The sequence below is a fragment of the Tetrahymena thermophila genome (assembly GCF_000189635.1).
Source record: "Tetrahymena thermophila SB210 genomic scaffold scf_8254688, whole genome shotgun sequence".
Classification (NCBI taxonomy): Eukaryota; Ciliophora; class Oligohymenophorea; order Hymenostomatida; family Tetrahymenidae; genus Tetrahymena; species Tetrahymena thermophila.
The window spans coordinates 137,299-155,624 of NW_002476454.1; the positions used below are offsets into that span (position 1 = coordinate 137,299).

General features: G+C 23.0%; 7 protein-coding genes across 7 annotated transcripts; 2 read left to right on the forward strand and 5 right to left on the reverse strand. All coding sequences in view use genetic code 6, as the record gives it.

The window, feature by feature from the left end:
* Positions 1–1,033: 1,033 nt before the first annotated feature.
* TTHERM_00295930 (hypothetical protein) lies at positions 1,034–2,959 on the forward strand (the record flags this gene model as incomplete). The annotated part of the gene is made up of 2 exons (XM_001013225.2): positions 1,034–2,255; positions 2,313–2,959. 2 exons carry the CDS (start codon positions 1,034–1,036, stop codon positions 2,957–2,959), a joined length of 1,869 nt encoding a protein of 622 aa, XP_001013225.2.
* Positions 2,960–3,337: 378 nt separating this feature from the next.
* Positions 3,338–5,960, reverse strand: TTHERM_00295920 (DNA mismatch repair MutS family DNA-binding domain protein, putative; the record flags this gene model as incomplete). The annotated part of the gene is made up of 4 exons (XM_001013224.3): positions 3,338–3,834; positions 3,893–4,908; positions 4,967–5,593; positions 5,659–5,960. 4 exons carry the CDS (start codon positions 5,958–5,960, stop codon positions 3,338–3,340), a joined length of 2,442 nt encoding a protein of 813 aa, XP_001013224.2.
* A 590-nt stretch (positions 5,961–6,550) lies between these two features.
* On the forward strand, positions 6,551–9,293 carry TTHERM_00295910 (hypothetical protein; the record flags this gene model as incomplete). The annotated part of the gene is made up of 5 exons (XM_001013223.4): positions 6,551–7,748; positions 7,810–8,583; positions 8,635–8,841; positions 8,891–9,221; positions 9,278–9,293. The coding sequence occupies exons 1-5, from the start codon at positions 6,614–6,616 to the stop codon at positions 9,291–9,293; spliced, it is 2,463 nt and encodes an 820-aa protein (XP_001013223.4). The 5' UTR covers positions 6,551–6,613.
* Positions 9,294–9,367: 74 nt separating this feature from the next.
* Positions 9,368–10,480, reverse strand: TTHERM_00295900 (hypothetical protein; the record flags this gene model as incomplete). The annotated part of the gene is made up of 1 exon (XM_001013222.2): positions 9,368–10,480. One exon carries the CDS (start codon positions 10,478–10,480, stop codon positions 9,368–9,370), a length of 1,113 nt encoding a protein of 370 aa, XP_001013222.2.
* An 891-nt stretch (positions 10,481–11,371) lies between these two features.
* Positions 11,372–13,469, reverse strand: TTHERM_00295890 (MFS transporter; the record flags this gene model as incomplete). The annotated part of the gene is made up of 4 exons (XM_001013221.3): positions 11,372–12,306; positions 12,556–12,867; positions 12,922–13,134; positions 13,367–13,469. 4 exons carry the CDS (start codon positions 13,467–13,469, stop codon positions 11,372–11,374), a joined length of 1,563 nt encoding a protein of 520 aa, XP_001013221.2.
* Positions 13,470–15,037: 1,568 nt separating this feature from the next.
* Positions 15,038–16,821, reverse strand: TTHERM_00295880 (MFS transporter; the record flags this gene model as incomplete). The annotated part of the gene is made up of 3 exons (XM_001013220.2): positions 15,038–15,996; positions 16,235–16,546; positions 16,593–16,821. The coding sequence occupies 3 exons, from the start codon at positions 16,819–16,821 to the stop codon at positions 15,038–15,040; spliced, it is 1,500 nt and encodes a 499-aa protein (XP_001013220.2).
* A 592-nt stretch (positions 16,822–17,413) lies between these two features.
* On the reverse strand, positions 17,414–17,843 carry TTHERM_00295870 (hypothetical protein; the record flags this gene model as incomplete). Its single annotated transcript, XM_001013219.2, has 2 exons — positions 17,414–17,559; positions 17,612–17,843. 2 exons carry the CDS (start codon positions 17,841–17,843, stop codon positions 17,414–17,416), a joined length of 378 nt encoding a protein of 125 aa, XP_001013219.2.
* Positions 17,844–18,326: the final 483 nt, after the last annotated feature.

Here is an 18,326-nt window from a genome sequence, read left to right on the forward strand (position 1 = left end):
TCTCTATATTTCTCTTTTTTGATGAGATTAATTGTTTCTTCCCAAATATTTTAGATCTAAATAAATTCATTTATTTTAAATTTAATGTGTAAACTAATAAGCATTAAATTTACCTAGTTTTTATTCATCAATTAGGTAATTGTGTTTTAGCTTTAAAAATCAATTCCAAAAAGCTTTAATAAATATTATAACTAAAATTTATTAAAAAATATTTAAAAATGAATATTTTTACTTTTTGTAATTATTAAATTTCATATTTAAATTTAATCTTACTCTAAAAAAAATTTTTAATGAGTTTAAAAGTTTCTTCTGAATTAATCTATTCTCACATTTTTTAAATAATTCTAAATTTATTATACAAACATATATAATTTAAATTTAATTATTTTTTGAATTCATTAATTGCGATTTAAATTCAATAGCAAAAACATTTTAAAATTAAATAAATAAATTTTACTAATAATTATTTTATATAACTTATGATTTTTTTGTATTTTTTGAATATATTAAGTGTTTTAAAAATAAATTAAAACATTTTGTTTTGTAGTTTTCTTTTTAATTGCTTTTCTGAAATATTTTTAACTTTTATATTTTTATTAAATCTAAATTATTATTCAAATTTATACATTTTTAAATTTATTAATTAAGTTTTACTTACTTTCAACATTTTTTAATCAAATGCTTTTTAATGATTTTCTTAAAACCTAAATTCTATTTAAATCTTAAATATATTATTTTACATAACTTTTAAATCAGTTTATTTTTGTTTTATCTAAGGCTTTAAAGAAGATCTTGCTCCTCTGTTTTCATAAGTTTTCAAAGTTATTTTATTTTTAGGATTTTTGATATACTATTTAATGAAAATTAAATAAAAAATAGTATTTGATTTAAGAGCTATAATACTTAGCAAATTTCCAGTGTGAGTATTAAGCAAGAGGATACTTTATTATAATAAATAGCATAAAAATTTAGATTAAAACACATTTTAAAATTGCACTACCAAATATTCACACAGTAAGATTTGCTTATCAATATGGATAGACTCTTAGAATATTATCTATTTAATCCTTCAGAATAGCTTAGATTAGAGCTTAATAAGGCAGAAGGGAAAATTGAAAAACAATCTTCTTTTAGTAACTAACAAAATATTGATGCTAGATAATTGACCAATAACAATAGCCAAAAAAAATTATATTCTACTGATTATGAAACTAACTAATTGATAAAAATTAATGATAAACTAAAGAGAATTAGCAAACAGCATGATAATTAATTTACATAAGAGTAGCTTTCATATTAGCAGAAGAAGTAATTAGATGCCCATGATAATAGAAATATTTAAATAACTACTGATTATAAAAGTGGATATCCCAAAAGCTAATCCCTATCTTATTCTTAAACTCTTAGAAATTATAAATGGTTAACTACTCTACCTTCTAACTCCAAAACTCCTTCTAATTTAAATATTGATCAAGTAACTCCATCACATTAAGGCCAATTTAATTATAACACTCCTATTAATAGTAAAAAAGAAAGTATTAGTAATGCTGCAAAACTTTCAAATAGCGCAATATTTTCTTAACAAAATATACCAATAACTCCTCATCAGCGAGTAATGAGAATTAAAAACAGACAAATAAATATGCTAGTCTAAAAGTAATATAATAATCTATTGTAGGATAGTTAAAATAATTTTTTTGATATGAATCTTGAAGAATATTATCGTTAGATGAAAAATAACTAAGCTTAGAATGATAATGTAACTGAGAAAGAAGAAAATAATTTAGAATAAAATACTACTACTAAAATGATGTATGCAGACCAAAAAAATAGGGTAGAATAAAATGACCATATTAATATCTATCTTAACTAAAAGACACCCGAATCAATATAAACTTACGTGCAAACTCCAATTGATGACTTAATGACTGATAGTCCTAAAATGAGAGATAATGAAAAATAAAATATAAATCCTGATATAAAATATAATAGCAATATAAATTAAAATATAAATTTTACTGAGAGCGATGCAAATTTGAATACAGAAAACACTTAGACTTAAAATAGATTAAATCCTATTCAGAGTAATTCATAGGTTATCAAATACAAATAATTCTAAAGAAATAGTATAAAAAGTAGTGGGATATAAAACAACATAAGTATAAGACATTCTAAAAGAAGTAGTTGCACTCATGGAAGAGTTGTCTCTCCAATTTTGTATAATACAGACAACATTGAAAAGTCACCAATATAAAGTATATAAGATACAATTCAACTTAAATTTAATTTATAGTTATAAAATAAATAAATAGGTAGTGGTTGGGGCAAGACCTTTTAAAAGCATAACTCGTTTCTTCATAAGTAAGTTAAGCATAATCTTAAAAAGGAGAAGTACTAAAATGATTTTGAATAATAACTCAGAAAAGAATTATCTCAAATTCCTAATTTAGAAAAGCTGGATTTAGCAAATTTTAATCATGATAACCTGTAAATAATTACTAAAGATGATTTTAATATCAGCACAACACCCTAAAGTTTAACCTATTCTGTGCACAAATAAAAAGAAAATTATAAACCACTGTAAATATCCAAAGCTTTTCGTGAATAGTATAAAAATATTTAACAATTATTAAGTTTTGAGTAAGAATAAATTTAAACTCCACAAACTTCTTATATACCATAAAGAAATAAGTCTTAAATGAGTTAAAAATCTATGGGAGATAATATTAACTCGGCCTTATCTAATAAAAGCAGTAATAAGCTAATTCAAAAAAAATAAATTTAGATGGCATAAACATTTTATTCTAAAAGTTCCTCCTAAGATGTGAATAGTGATATAAAATAATAAACATTTTATTCAAATTTTCCAATTTAAAAATAAAACAATGAATTTAGATTTTCTAAGTAAAACATTAAAAGAAAAAACCCTTCTCCCAAAAAAAATATATTTAAAATATGACTAAATTATCTAACAAAATACTTAAGTCAATTAACAAATAATCACTAAAATAATCGTTTATTAAACTTCAAAACTATCTTTGTTTGTTCAGTAAATTAAATATATGTGGGCAATTTTAGATAAATTTAAAATAATTTATATTTACTATTTATTTTATTAATTGATATTTCAAATACTCTTTATCACATTATTTAGAATTTGATAAAATTTTAGATAAAAAGTATAATTTATTCTTTTATACTTTAAATCAACTAAAGACATAAATTATATAAATTATGTTATTTATTTTTGAATTTAAAGAAATTTAATTATTAAAAAAAGTTTAATGCATATATGAGTGATAAATATTTTTTTTTATACAAAGAACTTAATATGTTTTCAAGATTTTAAAGCAGAAATAATTTTTTATTTTAATTCATTAAGTAGTTACTTCTTTTATTCTTTAGAAGCAGCATTTCTTATTTTTTCATTATAGGAAGAAGCAAGATCAACAACAGCTTCTTTTTGAGCAATTGTTGAGTTCTTACTAAGTAAAAATATGTCGTCTGTTTAGCTATTTTTATTGAAATTCTCAAAATTTTAATCCGAGCTCTGGTTTTCAGAAATTCCCTTTGAATAACTTTCCAGTTCTAAAAGCTTATTTGAGGCATGCTCAAGAATTTCTCTAGGGAAATCTAAAGTTTCTGCAACAAACAAACCATAACTACGCTCAGCAAAACCTCTCTTTAATTTATATTGCATAGTCAATTTATTGTCTATTGTTACACAGCTTACATAATAGTTAATTACTCCTTTAACTTCTTGTTCCATTTTGGTCATTTCATGGAAATGAGTTGCAAATAAGCAATAACATTTGATTTTATTAGCAATATGTTCTAGTAATTAAATAATTATAATTATAATAAATTAATTTATAATAAGGTTTTAAATTACCTGAAATAGCCCATGCGATACCAAATCCTTCACTTGTAGAAGTACCACGACCAAGTTCATCGATTATAATTAAAGAATTTTCAGTTGCTGTCATTAACATGTTAGAAGCTTCTAACATTTCACTCATGAAAGTACTAATACCACGAAGTTGCATATCACTTGCACCTACTCTTGTAATGATTGCATCAATGATAGGCATTTCACCACTCTTGCAGGGTATAAAGCAACCAATATGAGCTAATAGAACGCATATGGCAACTTATCTAATAAAAGTACTTTTACCACCCATATTTGGCCCAGTAATGATATGGAAACGAGACTTGTCATTATCCATAAAGCAGTCATTTGCTACACAATTATTGTCCATTACTTCTAAGCAGGGATGACGAGATTCTACTAAGTTAATTTGCTTATTTGATGCATGAATATTGGGTTTGACATATGGACGAGTGGCTGAGTTAACTAAAGAAGCAAAGTTAGCAAGAACATCCAATTCAGAAATAACGAAACTTGCACGTTCCATAGCAGGGTAGTATGTAGAAACGACGTCTAATATTTTCTAAACTACAGACTTCTACTCTTCTTAATAGTTATCTTTTAAGCTGTTATACTCAGCTACACAAGCTTATAATTCATCAGTTGTAAAGGAAATACAGCCTTTCTTAACTGAAATAGATTTATACTTACGACTATGGAGACGACGGAAGGCTTCATCTGTCTCTTTCTTTTTACTTTCAAACAAATAAGTGTGAGTAGTAGATTCCACTAATTTAGGCTCAACTCCTAATTCTTATGCATATTCATTTCTTAATGATTCAATTTACTTCATGATTTATTTCATTTGTTTTGCAAGTTCTGCTAAAGTTGGAGAGAATTTAGAACTAACTTAGTATTCATTATCACGTCTCGCCTTTTCCATATCTATTGATTAATCAATCATACTAGAAAGCTTTTCAAAATTTTCAAGTATTTCCCCTAAAGGTATTAAAAATTCCCTCTATGCTAATTCATCAGCTCTTTTTTTTTATAATTTAATCAATAAAATATTATTAATAACATGCAAATAGAATTTACGAGTGGTTATTTTCAATATATTGTGCTAAAGTACTTAGATTAGTAACAAGTTGATAGACTTTGATACAATCAGCTAAACTAGCGTTATGCTTTTTCTTACTAGCGACTTTATAGAATTTAGCATATAGCTTATCTAAGTCAGCTATTTTTCTTAAAAATTCATTTTGAATGTAGTTTCTCAAATCTTAATTGTTGACAAAATATTCAACAATATCAAGTCTTCTATTGATTTCAGCCTCATTTTTAAGAGGTTGCTTTATCCAGCGCTTTAAGGTTCTACTGCCAATTTGAGTTTTGCACTTGTCTAATAAGTCAACTAATGTACTAAAATTATTTTCTTGACCACCCATTAAGTTTCTTCTCTAGATATCTTTTTCTTTTGGGAAAATTAAAAGGGCATTAATAGCAGCGAGATCCAATTTCATAAAATTATTCAAGATCAATGTCTCAACAGTGAATTAATTTTAATTAGTAGGTTCTTTAGACAGTTATAAATCACCTACAATACAAGCCAAACTACTCAAAGCATGAGTAAGTTAACTTTCTTAAATATATTAGGCTAAAGGTTTTTTTAATAATTTATTAAGGTCATCTTCATAACCCTTTTCTAAAAAACTTTTCTTATCCCTATAATTTTTACATTTAAATAAGATTTTTAAAATGAAATTTCAATTTTATTCAATAAAAATTACTTTTCTTTCACATTAATGTCGCATTGTTAAACAATATCATTGACTTTTTCTTTTTCTGTTGTCAAATCTGGATACTGGATTAACAACAAAAATTGGGTATGCTAATTTTAAGGGTTGGTCTAGAGAATGAGGGACTCAAAATTTGAGTAATATTCTGTGTCTTAGAATTCTGTAACTTAGAATTTTCTTTAATCACTGTCTAAAATAGCAGCATTTACTTAACGAGTATTGTTTGGGTAAGTAAAATAAACAGCAAGAACCATCAAGTTCTTATCATTAACTAATTCAATTTCCTCTTCCATTTTTTGAGAACCTAGATTTATTTATAATTGTATGAAAATTTGTAGAAAGCAGTAAATATTTGGTTTTTTGTTTTAATATTTTCTGAGTTATTGTTAATTTATAAAATTTTGCGCAATTAATTAAGCAAGCAGAATTAGATAAAAAGATAAATTATAGATATGAAAAATTAAGCATTTGGCGCTAATTTAATATCATTATATTTTATAATCTAAGAATTTTAATATTTTTAAAATTGATGGATATTAAACCGCCAAAGATATAAAATCTTTATCAAACAAGAAACGTTTAATTTTAATAAATAAAATGTTTTTAGAAATTTATGCTTTAAAAGTTAAAAATAATAGAAATTATGATAATAAATTGCTCAACTAATATAATGAAAAATAAAAATTTAATTAAAAAAGCTATTATAAAATAAATAGATATTTACACTGAAATTCAGCCTAATAAATATTCTAAATTAAGGTTTAATATTTAATAAGATTCTAGTTTATGTCAAATATCTTAATTTAAAATATTGCTAGCTAGCTAGCTTATTTACTTTAAAGCCAATCATTAAGTTAATAAAATACATTATTAAATTTGATGCAAAAACAAATTCAATAAAAAACAAAAACAATATAAATAAAAAAAGCTAATTTTAGTCAAATAAATGTCCAAAAATTTCTCATAAATAGGTTAAAAGATTTTGAATCCTTCTATGAAAGCACCAAATATAAACCAAAAAATTTTAATGGATTTTGTTCATAGTCCTAGAAGAAAAAAAAGTAAAATTAGATCTCCTATATGTCTGAATCAGTACAAAACACCTCCTAACAATAATGAAGCTCAAACAAAATACTCGCCAAGTAGTATGGTGAACGAACTCACTGATAAGAAAAGTAATTTGAGCTCTTAAACGTACAAAAACGACTAAAAAGCTATCACTAAATATAGTCCTATGATAATAGAAAAATCCGAACAAGAGCAAAGCAGCCAGAAAAAAAAGAAATCAAATAACGGGATTATGTAGAACTTAATATAAAATAATTTAGAAGAGCAATATGATTAATGTAGTAAAGTCTCTGATAATATATTTGGCGTTTAATAAATTAGCAGGATTGATCAAAAGTAGCAGTTTATGAATTATCCGAAAAATACGCAGGCTGCTTACTAAACTCCAACTTAGAATTATACGAATAAATCAAAACATACTTCGAAAGGAAAATCATCATAAAAAATTAATAGTGAAGAAAATTTCTACATTCTGTCTGATGAAAGGGTAAGTGCTTTTTTGAGTAAAAACTAAAATAATTTTTTATACTCACCTTTTTATTGCTCGAATTAAACTTTATACGATTAGCCTATTTAATACAGTATACTTAAGCTTCAGAGTGACTCTAATAAATTTATGAATGCCTAATCTTAGCTGCAAAACTAAAACATAAGTATATCGAATTTTAATAAGCAGAAGGTTTAAAAATTTATTTTCAACAATAACCAAACTTCTAACGAATCTTATCAACAAGATCCTGTTTAAATGTACAAAAATAAATAATTCGAATAAAAAACTAGCTTATGCTCAGATAATTTATAATATGCTGGATTGAACCTCTAGTAAATAAACCAAGAAGGATAAATGAAGTTAAGTGATTCCTTAAAATAAAATAAAAATATTAACAATTGCATTGAAAACAATTAAACAAATCTGCTTACACACCATCCAATCAAAAAAAATTTTACTGTAAAATAGGGAACTAACTAATTCAATGAAGATTTGTTAAAAGATAAGTTTTAATTTAACTAAGGTAAAATAACTTTTCATGTTTAAATTATTAATTTAAAATTTTCTATTTATCATTAAATTAGAAAATACTTATTTCAAAGACTTGACCAAAATAGAAAGAAAATAATCTGGAGAATCCATAGAAATAGAAAACTAAAATGTAGCTGAGAGATTGTTTTAAAAGTTTGAGAATGTTAAAATGTAAGGAAATGAAAAAGCTGAAATTATGTAGAACTAAAACGATTTTATAAAAAATAGACTTGAAAAGCAACATCAATTTAGTAGGGATGATTACTTTTAGAGGCTGATAGATGAGCTTGAAGAAATTCAAAGTAATTAGTAAGACTTAGTGAATTTAATAAATTAAAGTACATCCTAAATTGATAACATCAACAGTTAAATTTATTAAGATCTTAATTAAAGCTTTGAAAGTTATATTTCAGACTAAGAGTCTAAAGAAAAAAAAAGAACAACTTATAGTAAATATCATCATCATCATCATAATAATAATAATGGATATATTATAAATTAATTTTGTGAAAATGTGAACAACATTACAGAAATAAAATCAAAATTCTCAATTTAATCAACGAACTTGCCTTAAAATTCTCTTTAAAATAATTTAATAGGGATTAATACCTAATTGGCTGAAATTTAAAATAAATAGTAAATATAAGAAAATGCTATTTATTAGTTTTTTAAGTAAATATAAAAACATAGTGATGACTCTTCAGGGTTTATTGAATAATAATAGTTCTCTCCTTCTTAAGGTGTAACTTAAAAATTGGAATAAATTTAAAAGAAGTAGTTTTAATGCAAATTCTGTAGTAAAACTTTTAATAAATCTTGTTCATTAGGTATTTTAAATCATAAAATTTTTTATTTTACAAATGACTTTTTTTAATCAGGAGGACATATTAGCAGAGTTCATAAAGGTAAATCAGATCAATATAAAGAAAAATAAAAAATTAGGGAAAAGAGATAAATGGAGAGATAAAGAAAAACTTACTTCAAATAAAAAGGTCAACTAAGCTTAGCTGAAGAAAACTCTATGCATAGCATACAAAGTTTAGAGAATAAAAAAAGTAGAAAGAACATCAAGGTGACTGAAAAAAGTAATTTTTTTAGTTTTTAATTTAATAATTAAATAGTTTTTAACATAAGAGTACACTGATTCTACTTAGATGGAGGAAGAAAGCTAAGCATAAGAAATTAATAAATAAAATTCTAACAGTAGAAAGGATTAAATCAACGACAGTATTTATTTTCTAGAAGAAGATGATTTTGAGGAAAATAATTTAAATTAATTTCATGATTAAAATTTTGGTTAATTTGCAGAGGACTAAGATGATGAAGATGAATAAATAGTTGAAGATCAATCTAAAATAATTACAAAAAAGATTTGCAAAGATAAAAAGAAAAAATTTGTTGTGCCTATTAATAAGAAATGCAGTAATGATGGTAGAGAAAATAAAGTTTTATATCATAGCAAATAGTACTAAAACAATTTATGAATAGCAAACCAAATTTAATCTTTAATTTTATAAATAGAAATTAAGAATATTGAGAAATCTAACTATTAAATAGAATTGATTAAAACTGACTATAGAAAAGAGCTTATTACAAATATAAAAACATAATTCAATAATATAAATCTAAAATAATTTATTATGGGTTAACTATCATTTCATTTTTTATAAATTAATCAAAAGCTAAAATAAATCTAATCAATTTCGCTCTAGTTTCTGATAACTCACAAATTATTTACTTAATTTTTATAATCAATAAAGACTCGTTATCTTCTTCTGTTTAAGAAAAGTACCTTCTGTCAAAGTAGTCAATTTTGATTAAATATGGTAAATTGAAAATAAGTTAAAGTATTTATAAAGTATTTTCATATTAATTTTATTTTTTGTCTTCACCATTTAAAAAAGAAATTTCCATTAAAACATTCTTTTTTTTTTCTAAGATATATTTTATATTATCAATTTAATCTTCAAGATATAAGTTATGAAATAAATTCGAAAGTTTTGGGAAGTTTTCATTTTAAACTAAAGATAAATTACTTTGATTAATATATTCTTTAAACATATCTCCTTCAAATATTTCCAAATTAGGTAAAGATTTTATTGAATCAAATATTTTTTGATATCCTAACTCTGTTATTTGTTTACAGATAACACTAAGGTCTTCATTCAACTCAAAACTAAAAACATGAAGATTTTTTAGCTTTTTTAAACCTTTTGATAAATATATTGCCCCTGTGTCAGCGAAATATGTTTTATCTAATTTTAAATCTAACCTATAAGTATTTGTTAGCTTACCAATAAAATCTCCAATACATTTAGCTTATCCATCATCAGCGAATTTACCTTCTATAATCCAAGTGAAGTAAGTCAATTAATGAGCAATTTTTTAAAGACATATAGTAAATTTTAATAGTTATTAATCATCTGCAAAATAAGTCTTGAGATATAAGTTAACTTTAGAACTATTTTTTTACAATTTTAATAGCAATTATTTTTAAGCATCTTCTATCTAATTTGATTTTTTAACTATCATTTTGATATTTATTATTTTTTTATTATCAACTTCATTTCCAAGGCTCTCTTATTAAAGTATGTTGTCTTATTCTTTATTTTTACTTTTAATAAGTGTAGAAACTTTTTATTGCAGGATATTTCTATTTATTATTTTAGGTTATATTTCTTTGTCTTTTTATAAAATTGGTTTTTTAAGCTCTATTTTCTTCATTTTTTTCCTTTTATTACAAATTTAATATTAATTCTAAATAAATATTTACAACTTTTGATTTCTTTTAATATTAATTTTTTAATATATAAATAATAGAATAAGATTCTGATAAATTCTTTTGTGTAAATTATGATATTTCTATATGTATATTTATTTCTTTGTTTCAAATTTTAAGAAGTAACTTTTTTAATAATCAAATATAACTCTTTTTATTTTTTTTTAAATAGATATATACCATGAATTTTAATATACTGTGTAGTGTCCTTTTAAAATAGCATACTGCTTACCTATAAAAAAATTCAACTTTTAAAATAATGAGGTGAAATAGGTATTGACTATCTAAATATGAGAGGTTGTTTGTATAAAAGAATTTATAGTATCTTATTTTTTATTTTTAAATTACTAATTAAGAAATACAATAAGATAATCCCCTTTATACCATTAACAATTTCAATAGTATTCAAAACCATATTTTAAATAAAAATAGATGTTTCAAACTATAATTGAATACAAAGTGCTTAAAGAGCCTCCACTTCTAAAATTTTCAGTCACATAGTTTTATCCATCTAAATTTAAATCCTATACTTGATTGTAGCTTAAGCCGAAATTGTAATTAATCCCAAAAATAACTTCTGATTTATTAATAAATTTTAGGTAGATTTTTTACATTATTAAATATATGATTAACTAACATAAATATTTAATTGGTTTATGAATTTAAATTTTACTTACACTAACTATGAATTATTAATTTTAGAAGAGCTTTAACTACAAACATATTTTTATATTATTACATAAAGTTACTTAGATTCAATATTTTAATTTTAAACTTTAAAATAAATAAGAATTTTATATTTTTTAAGTTAAGATAGTAATCAAATAATAAAGTTTTCAGCTATCATTTTCAGTTGAACTAACTTATTTTATAGGTAATTCTTGAATAGAACTGACTTTTGTTTAAGATGAGGATTTTTTAGGGTTGGTATACATATCATAAATTTCATATTAAGTTTTTCCTTTAGTTTCTTTCATATAGATAGCTAACAAAATAAATATCACTGACATAACAGCTCCAAACAACCAAAACATACCATCGAATCCTAATTCTGAAGCTATTAAAGATGGGAAAGATTGAACAATAGCAGTATTTAAGACCCAAAAGACTATACTAGTTACAACAAACCCAACTTCAGGGACAAGCTCGGAAAGGATGATAGGATAGAGAGGAGAAATAGTTAAACCAAATCCAATTTTGAAAACAATTAGAAGGAACTTAATTGGTTAATCAGTACCATAATGAGCTAGGAATCCAATTATTAATAACATAATTGCACAAAATAATTAACCAGATTAATATAAAAATTTACGGCCAACTCTTTCAATTACAAAAACAGATAAAGCTACAGAAAAGAGATCTGCTAAACTTGTATATAGAGAGAAATAAGTAGCGTATTGGTTATCGTTAGTTTCCTTCATAATAATTATATTTGTATAAACAGTGATGATAAAATAACCAGAGAAGTTTACACTGAAAACACAAAGACTAGCAACAAATAATCTCATTCTGTAACCAGAATGTTTAATTAAATCTAAAAGATTTAAATGCTTTTTGGCCTTTTCTTTAGTTTGAGCAATAATGGCTTCTTTAATCTTATTTAGGATATCTTTAGCTGCATCTTCATGATAATACTCAGATAAAATCTACATAACCTTTTCTTCATCTCTATACTTTTAGTAAATATAGTATGGAGAGTCATGAGGACACATTAATTTATAGGTCAACAAGTGGAATAAACTAATCATACCAGGTATGGCGATAACAATTCCTATTGTATAAAAATTGAAGTTAAAAAATAATTTTAACAAAAAATATTTTAGTTATCATATTTTTTATTTCCTACATATTTATTTATTTAAGATATGAAGTACTATTGAAGATACGAATAAAAAAATATTACTTACACTTCAATTATTCTTTAAATTAATTAAATAATGTAAGTAGAAAGGTAAATATGATGTTGGAGTAATTTATTTAATATAATCTTTCAATCAAAATAATAAAATGAAAATCTTACTCCAGTATTAATCTCCACCGTTTTCAACGCCCAAGCCTATGCAAGAAGAAATAATAAGACCAATAGGAGTAAAGCATACCATAGGTGCTCCAGTGTAACCTCTATATCTATAATATGTATACTCAATAACGAATAACACAGCTAGATCAACAAGAATACCCATACCAATACCACAAATAAATCTTCCAAATACAAAAGACCCAGTATTTTATATAAGCATAATAGCAGATCCAATTATACAGAATATATCTCCAACAATAAACAAAGTTCTTCTACCATACAAAGCACTCAAATAACCTGATGAAATACATCCTAATTAAAAGAAATTAATTTTTTATAAAAATTCATTATTTGCTAAAGAATTACCAATAGCTGCTCCTGCAGTGTTTGCTGAGTTAACTAAACCTGTAAAGGCATCAATTTCTGAATCTTTCCAATGCAGCACAGTAGGAAGTTACACTAATATAGTATTTAACAAGCTGAGACAGACAGCATATTGTAGAATATTTATACTAGTATGAAAAATCATAACAACGAATTTAAATTTATTTTTAAAGATTGGCTTTTTAGAATTAGAATCTATTTATAAAAAGTAGAATTTAAATAAGAAGGTTGATTGAATTTATAAGTTAAAGATAATTCTAATAGGTTTCAAATTAATTTTAATTTTAAATTAAAATAATTTATTTATTTATTAATTTTTCTTAGAAATTTCACAAATATTTTTATTTTAGCAAAAAATGGATGAATGAAGATAATTTAAACTTAGTTAATTAATGAATAATTAAATTATTTAAAGATTGAATGTTACCTTATGAGTTTAGCTAAATTTGAGGCTCATCTTACTTTTAGTTGAAATTACCAAGTTAATTATTCTCAGTATCAACATTTTATGGACTGCAATCTTAAGTCATTTTTAGATCAAGTACGTTAAAATAGTTTGAAAATTTGTATTTGTGTTAATTGTTATTTAAAATGGTTAAAATTTTATTATAGGATATGGTTGAAGTAGGATTTAAAAGAGTTAAAATGCAATTTAAATAATAAAAATTTCAAATACTAATATCATTTATTTCCTTACACCTCAAGCGCATCACAGCATTAATTAAATGCTTGTTTGTGATGATGTCATAGTTCAGTACAACTTGTATAAGTTGTTTTTAATTAAAAATGTTCTGATTGGATTATGTAAATTAATCACAAAGATAGTAAAAAGTGCTTAACATTGCTCATTTGTATCTTTATTTATCAGAAAATAATAGACTGTGAGAAACTATTACCATTCCAATACTAAAACACTCATCTTGTGATTTCACATAAATATATTTGATAACAAAAAAATTTCAATAATATTTACAACAAAATTATATTTCTTGATAGATAGTTGTGGTACTAATAAATAAAAAAACTCTACATTGATAGAAACAATATTGTAAATTTTCAAGTACACGTTAGAATATTTCTAGTAAAATTTAAATATAATAAAATGATCTTTGTAAATTTTTATTTAATTACAATTAAATTCTTACACAATTTTACTCTACAGAAAGAACTCCTTACTTCAAAACCGATTTTCATTTAATTAGAATTACACTTTCTATGACATTTAATATTTTGATAATTCAATTGAATTTATACAGATTACTAACGTCAAAAGATATGTAACAAAAAATTAAATTTTTAAAATTGTAATAATCAATCAAAAAAAATTATTTACTTATTAAAAACAATATCAAGTATCTTAAAATAAAGAATGATATCAAATTTCTGAAATTCTATTAAACAATCTAAATTTTAAACTGAGAAATATATTTAATACTATTTATTTTCAATAAAGATGTTTCAAAATAAAATTCACAGTTTAATTATCAAATATTTTATTTTTTTCTGTATTAAATAATACTTTAATTTTTATATATTTGTAAATAGTGACTATTAAAGATAAAATATATTTAATCTATGGTAAAGGTTTGTTTGATCAACTGAGTAATATTTGTATAACCTTATAAAAATAATATTTTTCGATTACGCTGTATAATAAATTTGTAATGTATTTCTGATGCAATTTAATGTAAGAGTTTTCTGCTTTTGATTACAAGTTTGTAAATATAACTAAATAATATTTATATCCTCCAGTTTAATTATTATTTTGGTCTATCTGAATTTTATCTTTTACACACTTACACAAATATTCATTCTTAATTTATAAATAGAACGAAGAAGTACTCAGAAGAATTTTTAAATTTTGTATTGATAAAAGATTAAATAAATGCCTTTGACTAGTGAAAACCTTAATGATTTTTCATAAACATCCAAAATTCAAATAACTAACCACAACATATAATTAATTGATCTTAATGAAATATTCAATAATTAACTAAATTAAAATTTTGTATCTAACATTTCCTTTAAAATTAACTATGCCTATTACTATTTTTATCCTAAATTAATAAGCTTACTGCTTTAAATGTTTTCAAGATAATCAATTTTAATTTTCTAAATTTCTATCATCTTCTTTGTCAATTAGAATTTATTTATCACACACAATGCTATCACTGTATCCTGATTATAAATTTGAGTTATTACTTTGTCTATAAAGAAAATGTATTTCTTTCAAAGTCAAACCTTTTGTTTCCTTCATCAAAACAAATAGACTTATGAAACAAATCATTAATATTCCAGAAAAAAGCCAAAAAATACCTTAAAATCCTAGTTAAGTTTCTATTAGGATTGGATATGTTTAAACAATAGAAGTATTTATTGTCCAAAAGATTAAACTGTTAATGATATAGCCTATATCAACTATTGTTTCAGAAATTATTATTGGATAAAGTGGTGAAATAGTAGTCCCAAATCCAATTTTAAAAAAAATTAGAATATAAGGAATATATTAATCATAGCTATATTAAGCTAAAAAGCCAATAATTATGAGCATAATCATTGCAAACAAAATACCTGATAAAAATATAAATTTTCTACCTATTCTTTCTACATATATTGTTGCAGCAGCTACAGAAATTAATTCAGCAATATTAGTGTAAATTGAAAATAACGTTGCTTGATTATTATCATTGCTATTGTTATTTGTAATTATTTTATTTGTGTAAATAGATATTATAAAGTATCCAGAAAAATTTACACTTAAAGCGCATAAAGCACACACAATCATTCTAATCCTATAACTTTTTATGCTAAACATTTCAGAAATAGTAAGTAATTTTTTGCTATCGTTTTTTTATTCTCTTGACTCAATCGATTCGATAATTTTATTTAAAATATCTTCACTAGTTTCACTGTTATAAATTGTGTTTAAAGACGATAATGCTCGATGGGAATCTCTATGTTTTTGAAATATCTGAAAAGGTGAATCAGATTTAATCATAAAAATATATCCCAAAATATGAATCAAGCTTAGTATGCCAGGGAAAGAAACCATAATCCCTAATGCAAATATTCATATAAAAAATTAATAATAATAATAATAATAATAATAATTCATCGTCCAATTCAAATAAATTAGTTTAAAATGTTAAAAATAAAATTAATTTTTAATTTCAATTTATTTTATAATTTTTAAAAAATCATTAAAGAAAATCTTAATAAATAGAATTAAATAATTTGATATTAAGTATTGATTTTAAATAATTAATTATTCAAATTAAGTTTAATCAAATATTACTCCAATAATTCTACCCACCGTCTTTTATTCCTAGCCCCACTAAACTAGATATTATCATTCCTAATGGAGTAAAGCAAACCATAGGCGCTCCTGCATATCCTCTATATTTGTAATGAGTCCATTCCATAACAAACAAAGTTACTAAATTTACTAACACTCCCATTCCAACTCCACATATGAATCTTCCTAAAATAAATGAGTATGTATTTTATATTAAACCGATTGCTGAGCCAAAAATGCACATTAAATCTCCAAATATAAACATATTTCTTCTTCCATAGCTAGCGCTAAAATATCCAGAACTGATACTTCCTATTTTTAATTTAAATTTGCCTTTTATTAATCTTAAAAAAAATACCCATTGCTGCACCAGCTGTATTTGATGAATTGACCAACCCTGTTAAAAAGCTTTTGTTTTCATTACTCCAATCTAATATTTGAGGTAAATCTCCAACTAAGGTATTTAGCAAACTCAAGCATATAGAATATTGAAGAATGTTCAATCCTGAATGTATAACAATAAGAATATACTTGGCTCTATTTTAAAAAATAGATTTATTGTTTTCTAAAATAGACTATTGAATCATATTGTAATAGTTTATAAGTTATTATCAAATCAATTATTTAATGAAATATTATTTAAAAAGTTGATCAAAAGTTTTTTTAAATTTCATGTGTTTATCAAAATTTAAAATAGCATTGTTTATAATATTTTAGAAATAGTTAAACTCATCTTTTTATTAATCAAAAAAATGGAGAATTGAAAAAATATATAATTCTTATTATTTATTTTAGCTTTTTAAATAAAAATATTTATTTTCTTTTTTAATTTATCAAAATTAAAATATATTTTACAATAAAAAATAAAACTTTTCTAAATTTTAGAAAAATAGTATTGAAAAAAGTAAAACACGAATTTATTAAAAATTAATCAAATACATACTATACATAATCACTACCATAATAATGCTTAAGAACATCGATAACCAAACTAACAATAAATGGGTGAAGTATTTATTATTCCTTAAACTTAAGTATTTTAACACCAAAAAAAGTATTTAATAAATACAAGAATTTCAGTATATATTAAATAGTTGTTGAAGCTTTAAAATTTATAATCAACAATTTATATAAATATTTCTACACTTAATTTAAATTAAACCAATAAAATTGTAATATTCAACTTTTATCTAGAGAGGAGAGTTGTAATTAAAATTTTTGGCTACTATTACATAGTGGATTTTATACTGAATTTTCAGTTTCTTAAATATCCCTTGAGTTGCTATAAAATAAGCTTTGCTTATCAAATGTTCTATCTTTTAAGGCTATTTTTAAAATTAAAAAAAATGTTTTATTTTTTTAAAAAAATAAAATTACATATTTAATTTGTTTTGGAATTTCTTGTGTAATAAGACCATTTATTTTTTATTCTTTTAAGTGAGTTATTATTTTATAAAGTGCATAATTTTTCATCATTTACTCCAGGTGAAGTTATTAAATGCATTTAAGGTGAACAAGGTGAAAATTCAGAGTCCTGATTGTTTTTTAAATTTTATTTTAATTTTTGATGTTCTGAAAATAATATATCACTTTTTTTATATGATTTCATCAATTATTTTATTTATTGTCTTAATTTTTTAAATTTGAGCAAAGAGCTTACTTTTTAATTATTTTATATTTATACATCAAGCAATTAAGGATATTTTTATTTAAGTTTAAATATGAAATTTTAGAAACATTTTCTTTACTATTATTAATTAGAAATGTTTAATCTTAATAATCCTATTATTAAAGTAGCTATAAAAACAAAGTTAAGAAGTATAGTAATAGCTACCCAAAAGGTTTAATATATTAAGTTATTTTAATCACCTACAATCTGTATCATACACAAATTTAATGATACTGTACATATTAGAGTAGATATTTGCTATAAACTATTAAAATATTTGTTTAAATATGGCTTTGATTTAAATAATAAAAAAAATTAGATCATCAAACAAAGATTCGTAATAGCAACCTATTATTTTTTTACCAGTAGAATTAATCAAGATTTTTGGATGTGTTATTTTTAGGAAATTAAACAAAATTAACT